This window comes from Zootoca vivipara, chromosome 1, assembly GCF_963506605.1.
Source record: "Zootoca vivipara chromosome 1, rZooViv1.1, whole genome shotgun sequence".
In the NCBI taxonomy this organism is placed as follows: domain Eukaryota; kingdom Metazoa; phylum Chordata; class Lepidosauria; order Squamata; family Lacertidae; genus Zootoca; species Zootoca vivipara.
Genome location: NC_083276.1, coordinates 84,598,191 through 84,618,522, shown reverse-complemented (window position 1 = coordinate 84,618,522; position 20,332 = coordinate 84,598,191). Strand labels below are relative to the sequence as shown.

Here is a 20,332-nt window from a genome sequence, read left to right as displayed (position 1 = left end):
GTGAGCAGCTGAAGGCAAGCAGTCACCTTTGTATTCCCACCCTTTCAAGGAAGCGGCTCAGGGCAGTGAATGGGTTGTGTGCCTGGCATGCGTTGGGACACTTGGCCGCAGCTTTTGCAGCCCACAACATGAAGAGCGCTGCCCCAGCCCCACCCGTTCTGGATGATACACAACATGAGTAGGCTGGGCTGCAGCTGCACAAACGCGACACAAAAACTTTATTCACATCAAATACAAAATTAGATTCTCTAGAAATGTCTCTTGGTGTACGTAACATCACAGAGAGAAAATGGAGAGGGCAACACAGTGGGGAGGAGCAGGCTTGAGTCTATCTCTCCCAGAGGGGCACCCCGTCCCCCCCTTTTTTTTGAAAAGGAGGGAAATGCTGCTAGGATGTAAGTAACGGGGAGTAGGCATAGGGCAGGCATGGCCAAACTTGGCCCCCAGTTGGGACTACAATTCCCATCATCACTGTTCCTGTTAGCTAGGGATGATGGGAGTTGTAATCCCAAAACAGCTGGAGGGCCAAGTTTGGCCATGCCTGACATAGGGTAAAGGAGTGATTAGGGTAGAAGCCTTGTTACGCTTTCCCCACTCTCACCTGTCATGGACCTAGGGACTCTTTGGGGGCTGCTCCAAACTGAGGGTGAGGAGATGATTGGAGGAGGAAGAGATGGAAGGGGCATGAGGACCACATGGTTCAATTAGATAGACTTCCCTAGCAGTGCCTTGTCGTGGATATTATCCCTGATTATGGCACAGGGACAAAGCAGCATTCTTTATAGTATAGCTGAGGAGCTCGCATGCACCCACAAAGTCTACACCTCTCACCTTTGTAGAAGCAGGCACATCTACAGTGGCTGGGCACACGTAGGAGGCTCCTTGGAAAACTTGCCTTGAAAGGTGTCTTAACTCCATGTCTGAGCGCAGAGCCCCTTGTATTGCTCTGCGGCACACCCAGCAATGTTTATTAGGGCACAGGCTAACCTCCAAAGTGTGTCAAAGTACCCACTTGCCATTAACTAAGGGCTGCGTCCAGAGCAAGGACAGTCAACCTCCAGAAGTTGCTAGACTACAAACTGGCTATTTGCAATGCTAGCTAGGGCTCCTGGGAGTTGTAGTTGTCCGGCAGCATGTGGAGGGCACAACACTGGCAACCCCTGTTCCAAGAGAACATGGGCAGGGTAGCACCCAACAGTAAGAGGAGGGTTAGGGGCAGATGGGTGGGGCAGGCAGGTGAGGGGCCACCACCCGTAGCTTAAATTCAGTCATGGTCGATAACATGGAAATAGACTTTGTGAAGGAAGAACATCCCAGGCAAGGACACGGCACAGCAGAGGCAAAAGGGATCGAGTTGGGGGGGAGTCACAAAGCTGGGGTACGCCGAGTGGGGCATCACTGTGGCAGGGCCTTCAGGATGGCGTTCACCTCCTCCGCCACGGCTGTCAGTGCAAACTCAAACTGGTCCTGGGGATACATAAAATCAGTCTGGGTGTTGGCATCCCCCGCATCGTGTTCTTAATCCCCCTCCCCTCAAAATCAGAAAAAAAGGCAGCAAGGATGGGGAACCTGTGGACTCCAACTCCCATCAGCCTCTGCCAGTCCTGGATGCTGGGAGTTGGAGTCCAGCAACATCTTCTCAACAGAAGCAGGTGGGGAATGTCTGGCACTGCGGCTGGCGCTGCACTCCCATCAGTCCTAGCCAGCATGGTCAATGGGCAGGGATTTGGGAAGTTGCAGATTTGCAACATCAGAGGGACCTCACTTTCCTACCACTGCAGGTGTAAAGAGCTTTAGGGACAGGGAATTGGGGTGTGTGTGTGTGTGTGTGTACCTGGCCCTGCTTCACAGAAGGGGCTTTTGCCTGTTCTTGTTTTGACAATGCTTCTTGTTTGCCCAGATGGAGAATAAAGAGGTAGAGGGTGTTTGTGGGTGTGCATTTGCACGCGTGCATGTAGAAGCTATCCTACTGTACAAAGGTAGACTTGAGCATCCTCACTCTGCCCACTTTTGTAAGCTTGGCCAGGAAGGAACACGGCATCGGCCTGCTCTGGATAGGATTTGAGAACCCAAAAGTCCTTAGTTTCTTCCTTCTTCTTTTTTTAAACTTCAGTCCTCCTCATTCCAAACCTAGGCACTTATCTACTGGGTAAAAAAACCCTGACCTTTAGTATGCTACCAAGTACCATGTCTGACTCCACCCCCCCCAAAAAAATAGGCAGGGACAGAGAATACAGTGGTTGCTTTACTTACCGGTAGGCCTCATCTGCACTACACATACAAAGCCACAACAGACCACTTTAAACCACCACAACCTCCCCCACAGAATCCTGGGATCTGTAGCTTGTTAAGAGTGCTGAGAGCTGTAAAGAAGAAAGACCCCTTATTCCCCTCAAAGAGCTATAATTCTCAAAGTGGTTGAACATTCGATCCCTCTTCAAAGGGGACTCTGAGAATTTCAGCTCTGTGAGGGGAATAGTGGTCTCCCAACAATTCTTAGCACCCTTAACAAACTAGAGCTCCCAGGGATCTTTGGGGGTTCGTGGCTGCTTGATGTGATACCGCTTTAAATGCATAGTGCAGAGGGGGCCTACACTTCCCTTCCATCCTGTCAATGCCAGAAGGTCCCAATGCATTCTTATTCCATGCCCTCCAGGAACCAAGTTATGGCACCAGCAGCCACCCAAAGCAGGTGTTTCAGGTTTTACCCACAAGTAGGGACCCAGGTGGCGCTGTGGTTAAACCACTGAGCCTAGGGCTTGCTGATCAGAAGGTCGGCGGTTCGAATCCCTGTGACGGGGTGAGCTCCCGTTGCTTGGTCCCAGCTCCTGCCAACCTAGCAGTTCGAAAGCACGTCAAAATGCAAGTAGATAAATAGGAACCGCTACAGCGGGAAGGTAAACGGTGTTTCCATGTGCTGCTCTGGTTTGCCAGAAGCAGCTTTGTCATGCTGGCCACATGACCTGGAAGCTATACGCCGGCTCCCTCGGCCAATAATGCGAGATGAGCGTGCAACCCCAGAGTCGGTCACGACTGGACCTAATGGTCAGGGGCCCCTTTACCTTTACCTTAGTGGGCAGCTATAGCTCAGGTGATGCATGCCAGATGTTGGCCTACAACTCCCATCATCCCTGACCATTGATGCTGCTGCTTGGGGCTGCAGAGCATTACATTGGCTACCTGAAAGCAAGCATCCAAACATACCTTTGTCTGCACCATGCCAGGTCGCTGATCTCGCACGTGCTCCAGGGTGGCTGCGATGTCGATCTCCTTCACACCTAACAGGCAGGAGGAGAGGCAAAGTCAGAATTTAGTGAAGGGGTAAGAAACAGTGAAGAGGGAAACTCCATACACCCATGAACAAAGTGGTGGCTGTGGAATCTGAAGATAATCAGGGGTAAATGCAGAAGAGACAGGAGGAGATGGTGGGTTGGAGGCCTTCAAAGAGCAGGGGCCTGTCTTTGTGCAGTAGTTTGTGCACCTGGCTATGGTTTTCCCAGTAGTGATGTATGGAAGTGAGAGCTGGACCATAAAGAAGGCTGATCGCCGAAGAATTGATGCTTTTGAATTATGGTGCTGGAGGAGACTCTTGAGAGTCCCATGGACTGCAAGAAGATCAAACCTATCCATTAAGGAAATCAGCCCTGAGTGCTCACTGGAAGGACAGATCGTGAAGCTGAGGCTCCAATACTTTGGCCACCTCATGAGAAGAGAAGAATCCTTGGAAAAGACCCTGATGTTGGGAAAGATTGAGGGCACTAGGAGAAGGGGACGACAGAGGACGAGATGGTTGGACAGTGTTCTCGAAGCTACGAACATGAGTTTGACCAAACTGCGGGAGGCAGTGCAAGACAGGAGTGCCTGGCGTGCTCTGGTCCATGGGGTCACGAAGAGTCGGACACGACTAAATGACTAAACAACAACAATTGTGCACCTGGAGGCTTGGCCAAGACCAGGTTGTGTGCATGGAATAGACCTGCCTTCCCTCCAATCCCTTCTCACCTTTGGCCATTCGGTTCAGAACCATGTCAATAAGGATATACGTCCCAGTCCTTCCTGCGCCATCACTGCAGAAAGATAAGAGGTTTGGCACTGCTGATGAGAACAACAACAAGAGAGATCCAACCTATTGACCTGACAGTACGATTTAGTTCTATGAGCAAGGGGACATGGGGTGCTTCAGGTGGCCAAATCCCCCACCCAGCCTGGCAAAAATCCATCACACTTTGCTGTGTGCTTCTGAAAAGAACCATTCTCTGCACCTCAGCGGGATGGTGTTTCCATGGCAACACCACAACCAATTAGACTCAGCTTTCCCAGGGCATTACCTGCAGTGGATGACGATTGGGCATGAGCGGCCGCGGTAGCACTTGTTCACCTTCCTGCCGGAACAAGGAAAGGTTGGGATCAGAGAGCAGCCCGGCTTTGGGTTTCAACTGATCGCTTAGAAGTCGCAGGGGCAGCTGCACACAGACTAAGGCAATACCCTCCCCACCTCACTTACCAAGCCAAGGAGAACTAGGAATGGGTGCAAGGATGGTTCTCAGCGAGCTCTTGACAGCAGGAGCTCAGCACCAAGTGGGACCAAAACACTTTACTCCCAACTATCAGCAGTATGCAGGCAGGAAGACACTGTGTACAGATGGGACTTTGCAAAGTCAACTGGCAGAGATTCTCCTATGTGGCCCATGGGACATTTTCCAAAATGTCAAAAAAAAGGGTGAAAGTGCAGAAGCCTCCAAGAGGCATGGAACCTAAAATGCTACTTTGCAGGACAAGCGCCCCTTTTCAAAGCCCGTTCCAAGTGTCTCCCAGTAATCCCCAAAATGGATTTTTCAAATTCGGTTTGTCACATTGGATTCTCAAGCCTCTTCACCCACCAAAAATTGTATTTTAAAAATCACATACTAATTGATCCACTAGAGAGCAAAATGTCATTCTGCTTAATCCTCCCCCTGCAACACACCATTAAATAACCCAAGTATTACCTTCATGAGTGCATTAAACCAATCCGATTCTATGGTGCACATGGTAAAATGCAGTGAACAAGTGATTGAGATTGCTTGCACCAGTCTATATATTTTTCCTAACAAAAATATTTCACATTTACACATCCAAAATGAAATGCATATCCTTCACATGACCAGTGTTCCACTGTAGCAACATGAGAGTCCTTTGTTTTGTTATTTGGGGTCCTTTTCACAGCTACACATCTGATTTCACAAAGCGATTGATGATGCCCCCATCACTTCACCTTGATTGCTCTTCTGGAGGTGAAGAGCTTTGCTTTCTTGCTAGTTACAGAATTAGAGTTTTTGCTGGCAAGGGGGAAATTTCTTTATTTTTGAGAGAGGAATTTCTTGTATCCACACCATGGGGTGCCACAGATCAGCTAGTCAAATCGTGTGAACAATGAGAAGGAATTATCTCAAATGAATCTAATATATAAATAAGATGGTATTCTGGTTATTTTATTTCTGCACATTTTGAAGCGGGCTGGATCAAAAAGGACACAATACTTTGCAGAGCATCAGTCAGGCAGTCTGACATTTTGGTACACTTTGATATATATAAGGTTCCAAAAAGCAGGTGCAGTATGCCAAAATATCTCAGAGGTGGGAAGAAAGCATATTATTGAAGATGTCTGCAAGCTGATTTGAAAAACTTCCACCTGCAGCGTTCAGCTGTGAAAAATACCATCTTATAGCAGGAAAAGGGAACCTGTGACTTTCTAGATCAGGCATCCCCAAACTTCGGCCCTACAGATGTTTTGGACTACAATTCCCATCACCCCTGACCACTGGTCCTGTTAGCTAGGGATCATGGGAGTTGTAGGCCAAAACATCTGGAGGGCCAGAGTTTGGGGATGCCTGCTCTAGATGTTGTTGGACTCCAACTCCCATCAGCGCCACCCAGCATAGCCAATGGCCAGGAATGATGAGAGCCAGAGGCATTGCATCCACTGCCTGCAAACTGCAGGTTTAACTGGCAGGCCATGAGCAAGGGACCTGCTCCGTATCAAAGTGCCATTTCCATTTCCATGTGCTCATGGTGGCAGAGAGTCACGGGCTCTTCGCCCTCGTGGAACAAATCCCCTCTCTTGCCTTGTGGCACAGACCCTCCCATCCACTCACAACCGCTACGCACAGCTTCCTTGTTCTCCAATGGAAATCTGCACGCAAGAGACTGGATCTAGTTTTGGGCCTCTTTTGCTCTGGTGGACGAGGGCAGAGTAGGGAGGGAGGGCAGAAGGTGGGGCACGACAGCAGCTGAGGCCCTGTCTCGTTCCATGCAGCCAGCACGGCGGCCAATGATCACTTTTGTGACTATGCAACTGGGCCAGGATTACTAGCTGCAAATCACAAAAATGACACTGGCGGCTGTGAGAGAAAAGAGAGAGGAAAAAGGAAGGAAGGAAGAAGAGGAGGAGAGGTGGTGGTGGTGGTGAAGGAGAGAGAGAGAGAGAGAGAGAGAGAGAGAGAGAGAGAGAGAGAGAGAGAGAGAGAGAGAGGAATGCTGTAATGCAGGCAGAGAGGAAAGAGCTAAGCGAGCTCCATAGGGAACTATGGAGGCAAAGAGCCTCATAAAGCAGCACCGACAGGACACAGATGGGAAAGAAAGGCAGAGCTGAGGGCAAGCTGGGATCCTCTCGTATTTCAGCTTGCTTAGGTTGCACATGTGCCCTGGGCCCCCAAATGCTGCCCATTGGTGGGAGAAGCTCAGAAGGCCACAGGAACCGTTGAACCCCAAGCCGTGACACCGGGATCCTTTCCTCTCTGCCATCTTCCAAGCCTGAAGCCACACAGAGAGTTTTCCTAATGGATCTGGAAATGCACAGAGGCGATTATCCCACGCCCAGAGATGCCTCTTTTTGCAATGGCTGCTGGGGAAGCTAAGCAGCCCCACGTCCACACCCACCACCAGCACAGGTGTCAATGCAGCAGGAGTCCCCTTGCGCAAGGAGGATGGGTGAATGCAGAGAGAGAGAAAGAGAGAGAGGCTTATTGGAGCACACGGGAGGGACAAGACAGAGGGGATAAAACAGGTTAGAAATAATTTGGAAGCAGGTTGCAGAAGATGGGCCAATCGCTCAAGACACAAACTCTCTATAAGGGGGGGGACCCAATTTCGCAATCTCCCTCAGCTCCTTTACAGTGTTTTCTCCACTTTTTTGCCCCATGCAGTGTTTTTATCCATTGGATCTCATTTAACTGTGAGGCTGGGTGGTGGGGAGAACCCACACGACATAGACCATAGCTGAATTTGGGACCCTCACAAATGTTGATCCTTGGCTGCTGTCAGAAAACATGCAGAATAATAAACTATTTGCATAGTTACCTTCATTTGTCTAAGACAAGTGTGGGGATCCCTTTGGCCCTCCACTTATTGCTGAATGACTGTTCCCATCAACCCCGACCACTGGCCACGCTTGCTGGGACCGATGGGAGCTGTATTTCAGCAACATCTGAAGGGCCAAAGGGCCCTCACAGCTGGCGTAAGACTTCCCCATTATGGAAACTGGATTGGGGAGGGAGGCAGTACGGGTGCCATTTCCAGATCTTGGTAGGAAGTGGGGAGGAAGATGCCCAGCAAAGTCCCAAAGCCCCGCTCTTTGAACCCTGCTGTAACTAAAGCAAACATTCATTGCCTTTCAAAAATGCGTATCTCCATAACATTTCTTGTGGTTCTGTGTTTATATTTCATAATAATCTGGGGAAATGGTCAGTCCTGAAGAATAAATTGTATCTGGTATGAACTGTGTTTCATATTGCACCTCAAGGGCACCCTTTTGAGTGGGGTGTGTGGAATTCAAAGGGTCCCGCTGCACACAACTCCCCAGACTATATCTGAAGTGTGTTTTCCAGGCATGAAACTTGTCTCACTTAGAGGCATTTGCAGTGTCCCCCCCCCATCCTTGCCTGTTTTGAAGTCTGCATCTCCCAAAACGCATTCCAGCTAAAGCATTCACAGGACTGCGGAGACGGTGCAGAGAGGCAATATCTCTACTACATGTAAATCCTGATTCATTCGTGACCCTGCAGGGCCTTCGTCATTTGCACTGCAAGTGTGGGCGCATGTGTGTGCACACCCGAAATATTGAGCATCCTATACTAAATCCCAAATTACGCTTCCACCACATCAGTACCTTCTGAAGTTACCTTTCTCTAAGGCTGACACTAAAACTGAAAGGCAAAGGGTTCTTCATCTACGTTAAGCGTCACTACCAGCCCACACACCCCACTCTGACCCACACAAATAATGCAGCACGGTGTGTAATTACGTTACTTCCAGGTAGCCCCTCAGCACTGCAGCCTCTATAGTCAGAGCCTGACGCCCAGAGTCACGTCATTTTCCAGTCATTACAGGGAGTCCCCCCCGCATGACTCATGCGCCAGAACATTCCTTCCTGCACAAAGTTAACACCATCGGGCTAAATGCTGACAGTTAAGAGAAAACCACACAGTCGCCATCAATGCAATATACTTTTGAGTGACAACTCCAGTTCCCAAGTCTGGAGCGATGCAGGTAATTGGTTCTGGAAATGGAGGGGGGGGGAGCTGCTGAAGAGGACTTTGATGGCTACCTTAGAGCCTTTTGGATGCAAGGAAAATGGAGTGCCTCAACACACAAAAATCAGCCTTGCAAAGGCTGGGGAAGGAGATAGTAAGGGCCATCAGCACACATTATGAGGATCCAAAAGGGAAACTGACTCCGTTTCCACCAATCTTAACTGTGACCTGCCTGTGACATCCATTCTGAGGGGATGTCAAGCTCATGAAAAAGAAAGGCAGAGCTTTTGCCTTGGGTGCCTTCAAATGGCTCCAAGGGGTGCAAGTAATGTAGTGGGTTAACTTGTGCCTTCTTTCTATGGTATTCAAGTCTTCCTCCCTTTCCCCTGAAGGCTTCCTAACACTGGTCCTGAGGACCTTTCTCTGGACCAGAATAGCTAGGAAAGATTCAAAACATGGCCTAGCCCATTTCCGGAAACTCAGCTACATAAGCTCTGACTCCTAACCTTCTTCTTTGCTGTCACAGACACCATGTGCCAGAGCCCCCCCATCTCATCCTAGTTGACCACTGAGGGGGGGGGGGGAGGCACAGAATCCCACACCTGCGGAAGTCGAGGAGAGGCCGTGTGGTGGTGGGGATGCCATCTGCAGGCCAGCTCAGGAAGTGAAACTGTGTCAGAGTTCGTGTCTCCTGAGACTGGACGTTCTTCAGGTAGAAGCTGCGCACCAGGAAATCCTCACACCAGATGTGTTCAGAGACCAGGTTCACCTGTAAGGTGGGGACAGGAGGAGAGAGGGGGAGAAATAGCATATTCACTGTGAGGCCTTACCCTTCCCTAGCCAACTACACATTAGCCAACCAGCCCCCAGTTTCCCCTGCTGCTATTCCCCCAGCCCAGCCCAGCCTCAATGCTTTATTCTGCTCAGTCAATTGTAATTCCTTTCCTACCATTACCCCAAGTGGCTAGAGTAGGAGTAGCTTGTGTGGTTCCTCTCCAGAAGTTGCAGGACTCCAACCCCCATCAATCCCAGCCAGCGTGGCCAGCAGTCAGGGACCATGGGAGCTGGAGTCCAACAACATCTAGAGATTACCACATTGGATCTCCCTGGACCAGGGGAAGTGGGACTCTGTTCACCCCTGCAGTTGTCAGGCCCACGTAGCGCTTGTCCTGCTCTTCCCTCGTGAGCACTGTGTCCACACAGCCAGCTGACTTGGGGTTTGTCTGCACCATTTGGTTTTCACAGACAGTTCCTCTCAGGGCTGCAGACCCAGTGAACGTATCAACCAGGCAGCCCTTGCAGAAGTTATCTTGGGCCAATCCCATCACTTCCTGGCCCTTTGCAGAGTTACAGAATTGTGCAAAGCAGTAAGAGTTTGGGTCAGGAGTGGCCAACGATATTACCTTGCGAGGCCACAAAGCAGTTTAGCACTCAGCGATTCAAGGAGTTTGTTTCCTTATGCTCTCTGTACAGAGAAGATGGCTTTTTGCATTGCCCAAGAGGGCTTAAGAACCAAGGATTTTGGTGGGCAGTGGGTGGCTAGCTACCCAGGCTCAGGGAAGAGATTGTGGCAGGAGGAGGACCTGGCTCCATAGCTGGTAGTTCTCTCTGACATGCTCCCATTGGGGGGGGAGGTGCACACAAATGGTGTGCCCATGTGCGTGGGGCAGATGCCACAAGCCTTTCCCACAGAGCCAGCATCTCTGTGCTTCTCAGTACGGCTGTGCTCAGCTCAGTCACACAGCTGGGAGCTGCATGGAAAGGATGGCACTGCCACTTTGTGAGACAAGGGGAAGCTGGGATGGGGCGTAGCTCAGTGGCAGAATTCCCGCCTTGAAAGCAGAAGGTCCCTGGTTCAGTCCCCAGCATCTCCAGGTAGGGCTGGGAGACCGCCACTGCCAATCAATGTAGTCAATACTGAGCTAGATGGACCATTGTGCCAAGTCAGTATGCTCCCTAGATGCCCATAAAAAGAGTGGCAACTCGGGATTCCTTGCATCACATAAATACGAGACTGGGACAAGTTCAGGGAGGGTGATCACAAAATAATGGTGTCCACAGGCCCTTGGGCCACCGTTCGCCAGGCTCACCTCATAGATGTGGTACAGGGAGGAGCCCTCATCAGGCCAGTAGCGGTCACACTGTTTGACGCCGTCCTCCACTAGAGGGCTCAGCATGACAATGACAGTGCAGCCGTTCTCCCACACCATCTATGCACGAGGAACAGACATTGAATTCCCAGTCCTCAAAATGCAAACACCCTTCTTCTCTAGACCAGAAGAAGGCATAATCCACACCAGGTACTAAGGGACAGGTGTGGGTCGAGGGAATGGGCCCAGGTTGCATGTTCTCATAGGATAGAGTCACAGAGGATAAAGCTACCAATGGCTGCTAGTTACGGTGGCTTTTTTCCAACTCCACTGTCGGAGGCAGCTTGCCTCTGAATCCCAGACACAGGCTGAGTGCTGTTGTGCTCAGTTTCCGCTTGCAGGCTTCCCAGAGGCATCTGGTGGGCCATTGTGAGAAGAGGATGCTAGACGAGGAGGGCCTTTGGACTGACCCAGTAGTGCTTATGTTCTTACAGGGCAAGTCTACCACACAGGAGTGAAAAGGTTGTTCCTCTCCCTCCTCTCCAGGATGGGTCCCACTTCTACTTCATTTCCAGGTAGGATGTGAACCAGAGTGGCCTGAAAGCTACCTCAGGGCTGTGTGTAGGGCCAGGCATCCATAGCCACCCCATGAAACTTGGCACTGTGTCAGGAGCAGAATTTAGTAAATCTTAGCTTCAGTTTAAAAACAAAGCAAAAGGACAAATTTCATTCCCTCATGATTGCAGAGGTAAGCTTGGAAATGTAAAGGCCATTGTCTAGCCCAGGCACCCCCAAACTTCGGCCCTCCGGGTGTTTTGGACTACAATTCCCATTTCCCACCACTGGTCCTATTAGCTAGGGATCATGGGAGTTGTAGGACAAAACATCTGGAGGGCCGCAGTTTGGGGATGCCTAGTCTATCCAAATTAAGAATTTAGAGGGGAGCCAAGGAGGACTTTTACAGATTGAGCTCCAGTGCTTTGTGTACCTCCTCCTTCTGGCTAGCAAAAGTAACATAAAACCACACAAAGGGCAAAACTAATCATGCAAAAACAAGCCAATATTCAGGACCTTTGCCAATTCACAAAATTTATTCACGGCTGTGCCTCAGTGTGGAGCATGCAGAGCTTCATCCATGGCCAGGATTGAAGGTTTCTCTACAGCAGGGATGGGGAATCCATGAGCCCCTAGAGGAGGTGGCAACCATGAATAGCCTGTAGAGCAAAGACGTAGCTGCTCCTGTTGTTGGACTACAATTCCCATCATCCCTGACCATTAGCCATGGTGCTTGGGCTGATGGAGTCCCAACAACATCTGAAAGGCCACAGGTTCCCTGCCTGCCCTACAGGCTATTCATTGCCACCACCTCATCCAAGGGCTCTGTATAGAATATTAATGCAGACAGCGTGAATCTCTGCCAAACAAGGGTCAGTCAGCTTTCTCACACAGTGCATGAGTAAGGGCCGCATCCTAAATGCCTCTTTGCCCCCACGCCACCCTTGAGCAAGATCTTCCCTGAATAGGCTACCATGAGCCATGCTTGCCTCACCTGCCAGAAGTCAGCGATGGTTTGGGACGGTGGCCCCTGTGTGGCAATGTATGCTGGCATCCGTGGATCATGGTCAATCTGCAGAGAAAATAATTTGTGTTGTACTCATCTTGGAGGGAAGGGGAAGAGTGGAACTGGGGGTGAAAGAGGTCAAGGTCAAGGGGCAGGACTCTAGTCTGCCTGAACTTTGCTAACTGTGATAACTCTGGATGGAAATCTTGTGCCAAGACAGAAATCATGCTCTCCCATGACTTGTCATTGTCCAGGCTCACAGATCCACAAGCAGCAAACCACTCCAACCTCCCAAATGAATTATTAGTTAGGAGGATAAGTCCCCGTGCTTGGGCGGATATGGGGGCGAGGGGGAGAACAGAAAAATTAAAACCAATCTCAACTAGCTTTTGAGTTGTACTCAACTAGAGCAGACCAGTCAGGATGAATGAACATTACTAACTTAGGTCCATTCATTCCAATAGATCTACTCTGAGTAAAAGTTAGTTGAATACAATTCGTATTGTCCACTCTACTGCACTTAAGTCGTAGATGTTGCTATTCAAGATAGATTTCCTTTAAGCATCCACAATAGAAGGTTGATTGGCTGAAGGACTTTCTCTAAAGGGGTTACAGTCAGTAGAGCATGAGGCTCCAGACTGATGACTGGGAGCAGCCGCCGAGACCACAAAAGACCTGCATTGGCTCCCAGTACGTTTCCGAGCACAATTCAAAGTGTTGGTGCTGACCTTTAAAGCCCTAAACGGCCTCGGTCCAGTATACCTGAAGGAGCGTCTCCACCTCCATCGCTCTGCCCGGACACTGAGGTCCAGTGCCGAGGGCTTTCTGGCGGTTCCCTCGCTGCGAGAAGCAGGGAGTTACAGGGAACCAGGCAGAGGGCCTTCTCAGTAGTGGCACCCGCCCTGTGGAACACCCTCCCACCAGATGTCAAAAAGAAAAATAACTACCAGACTTTTAGAGGACATCTGAATGCAGCCCTGTTTAGGGGGGCTTTTAATGTTTAATCGATTATTTTATTTTTCTGTTGGAAGCCGCCCAGAGTGGCTGGTATTATTATTAATTTCATGGTTGGGGGTTTGAGCCCCATGTTGGGCAAAAGTTTCCTGCATTGCAGGGAGTTGGACTAGACGATCCTTCCAACTCTACAATTCTATGAGTCCCCTGTGATACACAGACAGTCTGAAAGGGGAGAGTTTAGGTTAGTGGAAGGGTATTTGCCCAATTTTAACACTAGGAGGAGCAGGGCTGCATGACAAGAGAGTAAGAAAGTTTACCTGATTCTGGAATGCAGGTAAGATAGCACTTGGGAAAGTATCCAGCTCCTGTTTGGCAGCACTGGAAGGGCGCATTCAGAAAAACAAGTTTGTTGCACCCAGGGAAGAGCTCGTGGCCAGGGAAGGGTGGGAGGGCCTGTGCTTTCATTTATGATGGGTCTGTCATATTTTAGTGAAGGGACCAGGTGGCTTTGAAGATATCACTTAAAAATGAGCCACAGTTGATAGACTTGATCGAGCAAAAGGTTGCCTCTTACATGAGGGCAGTGTGACAGATTCAGTGGATTCAAAGGGGCAGTTCAGTGGATTGTGTGAATATGAGTTTGTGGCACTCACAATAGGGCTGGCATTGATGAAGTCACTGCGGGAAGGATTGCTTTCTGCCTTCAGCTTGATGCGGGCATGATCGTCTGGAAACAGCAAAAAAGTGCAATGAGTCAATGCAAGGGGACCCAACTGAGTAGCCAGGGACCTCTGAAGGGTTCTGGGCCTCAGTCCTGGAGTTCTCAGAGAACATGAGCTATCACTAAGGATGGGTGAATCTTTCCATTCCAGTTTCTCTCAGTTTCTCATTTTTCCATTCTTAAGTTCAGCTCCCCACATTGCCACGTCAGTTTGCTTTTACAAAAAAAAGTCCTTAAAGTCACTAGCATTTTAGTGAAAATTTATCCTAATATACACATTCCCCCTAATACCATTTTGGTATCTTATTTTCAGTAATATATGCATTTCTATGTAGACTGGCATATGCATTTTTGTGCACATCCCTTGGTGGGAGAACTCCCCCCGAAACTTTGGAGAAATTAGAATTTCAAAGGATGGCTGTGCTTCCGTTTGCGCATTGTTTTAGAAAGTGCAAACTAGACAAATTTGCTTTTAAATGTGAATTAAAACTGGGGGGAAAATAGCAAATCCCTGGTTGTGCAATCATTCAACAATCCCCATGCAGAAGAGCCTCAGAACTAGCATGCCAGCAATGGCCCCGGGAACAGGGATACCAGGAAGAAGCACCATTCTGTGCTACTCACAGGGCACATAATCAGGGTTGCGGTTCTTCTTGATGTTTGCTTCACGCTGCGCAGCCTCACAGGAATTAGGCTCAGCCTGGTATGCACACAGCGCCTGCCACTCCTTGGCTAACCGGTCACGGTTGCGCAGGTGGTCCTCCATGTATGCCTACGGGCGACGGGGGGGGGGGGGGAGGAGCGTCATGACCACCTCCTAAACATGTCCACTTGCACAAGCCCATCTGCACATACCTATGTGGGTGCCTACATGCTACCCCAGATAAGTAATTTTAAACATGCAATTTTATTACGCAGATGTTGTTCGAAACTACTGGTTTTATTTCTATTATGAAAAAAAATAGATTAATTAGTTTTTAATGTTCGCTCTTACCAGTGTTCTTCATTTATATTTTTGTTAACATTTGTTTTATTAACTTTTCAAATTTTGCAAATTCTTTTAAACAACCATCGGAACAAATCTCTCATTTCCATTGACTTTCTAGCCACCTATCCATGGCAGTTCCTTTCTGACCTTATAAAGCTGCTATATTACTTATATTTTACCCATTATATATGTTAATTATAAATTATTAAACTACAATTCTCATCTGCTGCTATGCTTCAAATCCTGCATACGTTTTAACATAAGCATGGTATTTTTTTCCAAATGTTTCTTTATATTTCATATTGTTTTATGCAAACTGCTTAAGAGGTTCTTGTTGATTAAGCAGAATATCAGTTCTGCCAAATAAAGAAATTAAAGGTCCAGGGGTAGCCAATATGGTGCTGCCCAGATGTTCTGGACTGGAGCTGTGGCCCTAAACATCTGGACGACACTGTGTTGGCTGCCCCAGAAATAGCCAATCATCAAAACGGAGACTGCTGATATCTATAGGCCAAGATCCATGGGGAGCAAAAGACAGCAGGGGTACTGCTCTTGCCACGTACTATCTGAAATCAGAAATGTTGTCAATTCATCTACTATCATTTTGCCCACACATAATAATTGTATGTCTAACTATGGGAACCTGTGTTGCTTCAGATATGGTCGAACTCCACCGTCCCTTTGCCTCAGCCAGTGTGGCCAATGTCCGGGGATGATGGGAGTTGGGGGTCCAATGTCACCTTGTAGACCACAGGTTCCCCACCACTAGTCCATAGCACCTCTGGTTGTTGCAAAGCTGTTATCTGGCAACGTTGCACCTCAATAAAGCCTGTACCTACACACACACACACACAGACACAGTGCAAACACGCCTCACCAGAATCATGTGCCCAGTAGAGATGTCCATGTTGGATTGCACAGGCTCCTCGCACCAGGATGGCGTGCTGCTATGGGAACTGGGGCTGGCCTGGGGCGCATCGCTGAACTGTGAGGAGACACTGCTGACGCGGGAATTCTCCGCCGGAGCGGAGGGCGAGGGAGCTTCGGCACGGCCAAACAGTGATTTGGCAGCCATGTGCTGCCGACACAACTCCTGTGGGAAAGACACAGCTGCAGCAGCTAATGTACTAAAGATCTGCCACAGGCAGGGCAAACGTCAGGTCGGAGCTTGCCAGAACGTCAGAGGCAACAAAGCAGTGTCCTTGCACACAAAGCCCCTCTTCCAGGACAGAAGCTTTGTGGCTCCTCCCAAACTTTGGGGAAACGGCCCCAATTTGCAGCTCTCTGCAAAGGACAAAACGGGCCGCACCGTACCTGGTATTCAAAGGTGCTGTCAGCCGCTCCCTCAGGCCCCAGCCCTGCCAGCCGCTCCTTCTCTCGCTGCTTGGCATGCTGGCGCAGACAGAAGACCACCGCGGCGGCTATCACAATGCCAGCCACGCAGGCCAGCAAGATAAAGGTGAGCAGCACCGAGCGGAAGGTGTCGCCAAAGTGTGTGGGGTGCGGGTAGGTCGCAGCCTCGTTGCGCTGTGCGGAAGGAGACAAGAGTCAAGAGCAGCACAGTGGGATAGGAAGGGGCTCCTGGGACATGCAAAGGCGGAAGAGGGAGTCAAAACTGGCACATGTGGCAGTCGGTAGCTGCTGGCGCTCCCACGATCTTTGTATCACAGAAACCAACCAGGATTTCCTCTGACTCCTTGAAGAAAAAAGTTCCCATTTCCTTGATCCACTGTGAATACCCCAGCAGTCCATGGGAGGGAGTCCCCGCCAAACTCTCCTTCCCTATGTTACAGCCAGTACATTTCCTCCCTCTCTGAACCTGTATGCTGGAAGCACCACCAGGAGGAGCTGTTGGACTACAACTCCCAGCATCCCTGATCACTGGCCACACTGGCTGATGCAAGTTGAGGTCCAATAGCAGCTGGAGGGCCCCTGCCCCACTCACTTTCAAATTTGACTTAGGTGATGCTGGTGATCCAGGATTCTCCAAGCCCCTTGGACTAATGCCCGGCAGTATTCAGGTACTCAGTCTGCTCACATGTAAATAAACATGCAAGGAAGAGCAGGGCCATGAGACTAAGCTCCACCCCATCATCTCTACACAGTTTAGAGCAGGCATCCCCAAACTTCGGCCCTCCAGATGTTTTGGACTACAATTCCCATCATCCCTGACCACTGGTGCTGTTAGCTAGGAATCATGGGAGTTGTAGGCCAAAACATCTGGAGGGCCGCAGTTTGGGGGTGCCTGGTTTAGAGCCTTCCATGAGTTTTGAAGGTAGCCTAAACGTCAGAAGCAGGGAACCTTTTCCACTCATACAGGTCTCCTGTAAGGATTTAAAGCCAAGCACAACCAGAGATTTAAATTGCACTGGGCGCTTCCACCAAGTAGGGGGGCAGATCTCTGCTTTAGAGCTGTGAAGGGCTCTGAACTGTGTAGAGGTGGGTGTGCTTCAGTGGGCAGGTCTGAGCAGCACAACCAACTCTGCTTCTCCTCTTATGTTGCTTAAACTCTTAAATAGGGCTATGGTCAAAACCCAAAGACCGCTGCAAACCCCAAGGCCTATGACCTCCAGCTTTACCTGCCCGACACCTGTCTGTAGGATCTTCACTCCCACCTCCGTCTCCAGCTGTGGCTTCACCCGTGCTAGATGGGGAAAGGGGACAAAAAAGGAGGGACCTACATGAGACACACAGAACGACAGCTGGCAAAAGGGCAAAGGTAGGCAGGCAGTTGTTGGTGGAGTGAAGGCTTTCGAGTGGCCCAGGGAGTGGTGTGCTCATCTGCTATCTCTGGATCACTGCCATGTTGCATGATTGCCTTCCTTACTTTGTTTACTAAAGGCAGCTGCCTTCACTGATGTTTGCCTATTGGATCTCAAGGAAGAAATGGGATACTCTGCACATGGACATTAACTGGGCAGATGGACAGCGGGATAAAGGGTGGCCAAGCATCAAGTCAGGGGGGAGTGGAATGTTGTAGGGCAGGAGTGGGGAAGCTGTGCTCCTCCCAGTCTTGCTGGTCTACCTCCTCCCTGGCTATTGATCATGCTGGCTGGAGCTAATGGGATGTGGAGTCCAGCAACATCTGGAGAATTCTCCAGCCCTCCTGTTCCATATCTAGTTGAGAAGAACCACTAGAGTCCTTCTAGATCCAGGATGGCAAAACGAGTCTGTAACCAGGTGCATTCTCATATGTTGCAACTATTGTTTCAGAGTCAACTTACCAGCCCTGTTGGCCACATCACCCAGAGACAGGTTTTGGTGGTTTTGACGGATGCGGAAGGTGAGAGCTGGGCCCACAACACTGCAGGGTGAGAGGTTTGAGGTTACAAGGTGTCCGATTCCATCCTAGCACAATATACAGACACAAAGCAGGTTGCCTCTGCTGCTTTGTGTATCACCATGTTCAACAATATCCAGTGCTATTTTTCTAGAAAAAGGGGTGCCAGGACTCACCCTTGTTCTCTTACATTAGCAATGGAGCCCACCTGAGGTGCTGAAACTGAGTTTCAGTGATTTCTGGCTTAAAAAAAAAGCCCTGGCAATATCTAACCCTCTAATCTCATGACACCTCCTTTATTTACCAAAATTAGGAGCTTGGAGTCAGGCACAGCAAAGGCCACCTGTGTTTCGTCTCAGGCCAAGAAGCGATATCACAATCATAATGTTGGGTATGCAGAAGTGTTGGGGCCTAGTTCCAATTTCAATACAAGCATGCAACAATATGAGAAAGGGAGGGAAAGAGAGACTGTGGCCACTATGCCCTCCAGTTCCTTGCCCATTTTAATAATAGTTGTTTCTTCGGGATAAGCCAGCTGACGCAACAACTTCCAATGCCACTTCAGGTAACCGTATATAAATAGGCAAGCGCCTTGTGACCATCCAGCAATGGGAACCTGCCAGGACAGGATACATTAGCTACTTGAAAAGCATTGCGGAGATCCCCAAAGACCCCTCAGTCTTGGGAAAGGCCTCTTCCTCAGGATATGCTTCCAGAATCCCCTCCAGCCTGCCTCACCAGGCTCCTCCCCTTCCTGAGGCACCAGAGGCAACAACACACTCCAGTTCCTCATGGATCCCCACCTCTCAGTTAAGTCCCAGCAGCACTCGCCTGATGTTGATGAAACTGGCAGTGGACAAGTGCACATGCTCAGCCAGAATCTCCAGGAGCCGGATGCCAGCAGCAAGACCCAGTGGCCTGCAGGTGGTGGAGACAGAGGAGAGGCCAGGAGCCAATGGGGAAAGCATGCATGGGAGAAACATTGGGAGGCAGAAAGCGGGAGGGCAACACTTTCCTTGTACTGTAATACAATGAGTGAATGCAAACAATCTCCTGCCACCCACTCTAAGGAAACACCTGAGCAATGTAGCCCATGAGAGCTGTCAAGAGGGTCCCAGCCATGACAACCCAACAATCTGAACAAGATGGCAAATATGTGTTGGGATTAAAGTCCAGCTTTGCCCAAGTGCAGCAGCAAGAAGCCATAGGATTCGAGGGACCGGGTATTGAGAGAAGAAGAGCATTCCTTGTTCTCCCTCACTGAAACCTCATCATCTTTTCCCCCCCACACCTGAGGCCCTTCTTCATGTGCCCCCTCCTCCACAAGAGTTCCAGAGAACGGGCCTTTTCTGCAGTGGCTGCCCACTTGAGGAATGCTCTCCCCAGGGAGGCTAGCCTAGCGCCTTCATTCCATATCTTCAGGTGCCATATGATAACGTTCCTCTGTAACTAGGCCTTTGGCTGCTTAAATGCGCCTTTTAAATGCGCTTATGGGAGCAGGATTATTGGTTCTTTTAAAATGTATTTTGTGTTATCATTTTGTGCTTTTAAGTTGTGAACTGCCCTGTAATCTTCAGCTGAAGGGCGGGAAACAAATTTAAATAATAATAATAATAATAATAATAATAATAATAATAATAATAATTAGTGTGAGTCTTGACCTCTTGCCTATGTAAGACAAGCACATGCATTTCAACCTCTCAAATAGCATCCTATCTCCCAAATGTTAGAGAGCACACATGTCACCCCCACTGGCCTAACTCATATTTCCTTGGCCCTTCCCCCCATGTCCTGCCCCTTCTCTCACTTCTGGTCAGTGACAATGTAGCCGTATTCCTCAGCAGTCAGCGCTGTCTCTGGCCGGTCCTCATCCTTGCCAGGTCCCCCTCCTGGTGTGTGGCTCTTCTTCATCACCGCCACCTGCCTCTTGAGGCCAGCTGCTTCCTCCTCACCAGCGTGGAGGGGCTCAGGTTGTTCTGGGGAAGCTGTCGTCATGGTTATTTTGGCCTTAGTTGGGCTAAGCGTCTCCCTCTGCTCCTGCCCCTCTGTGGGCACAGCACTGACATAGCTCTCTTGAGAGGGGGGTGGCTCCAGCTCCTCCCCATGTTGCATTTCAGCTTCTGTCACCTGAGGAGAAAGAGGCACATCGCTCACCAGCACCTCGGCACTTCCAACCTGCAACCACCAGCGGTCGGGTGATCCCTCCTGCCCTCTGCTCCAATCAA

General features: G+C 49.7%; 1 protein-coding gene across 1 annotated transcript in view; it reads right to left on the bottom strand.

Annotated features, from left to right (window-relative positions):
* Positions 1 to 199: 199 nt before the first annotated feature.
* The window catches only part of PTPRN (protein tyrosine phosphatase receptor type N), a 37,621-nt gene continuing 17,488 nt past the window's right edge, over positions 200 to 20,332 (bottom strand). Inside the window, exons 9-23 of the mRNA XM_035126833.2 lie at positions 19,915 to 20,234; positions 18,939 to 19,025; positions 18,052 to 18,131; positions 17,407 to 17,471; positions 16,142 to 16,354; positions 15,705 to 15,920; positions 14,464 to 14,611; positions 13,772 to 13,845; positions 12,150 to 12,227; positions 10,601 to 10,720; positions 9,113 to 9,279; positions 4,329 to 4,382; positions 4,003 to 4,067; positions 3,205 to 3,278; positions 200 to 1,467 (exon numbers count right to left, since the gene is read on the bottom strand). Of these exons, the coding sequence (XP_034982724.2) occupies positions 1,396 to 1,467; positions 3,205 to 3,278; positions 4,003 to 4,067; positions 4,329 to 4,382; positions 9,113 to 9,279; positions 10,601 to 10,720; positions 12,150 to 12,227; positions 13,772 to 13,845; positions 14,464 to 14,611; positions 15,705 to 15,920; positions 16,142 to 16,354; positions 17,407 to 17,471; positions 18,052 to 18,131; positions 18,939 to 19,025; positions 19,915 to 20,234 (1,833 nt within the window). The 3' untranslated portion in view covers positions 200 to 1,395. The remainder of the gene's footprint in view (positions 1,468 to 3,204; positions 3,279 to 4,002; positions 4,068 to 4,328; positions 4,383 to 9,112; positions 9,280 to 10,600; positions 10,721 to 12,149; positions 12,228 to 13,771; positions 13,846 to 14,463; positions 14,612 to 15,704; positions 15,921 to 16,141; positions 16,355 to 17,406; positions 17,472 to 18,051; positions 18,132 to 18,938; positions 19,026 to 19,914; positions 20,235 to 20,332) is intronic.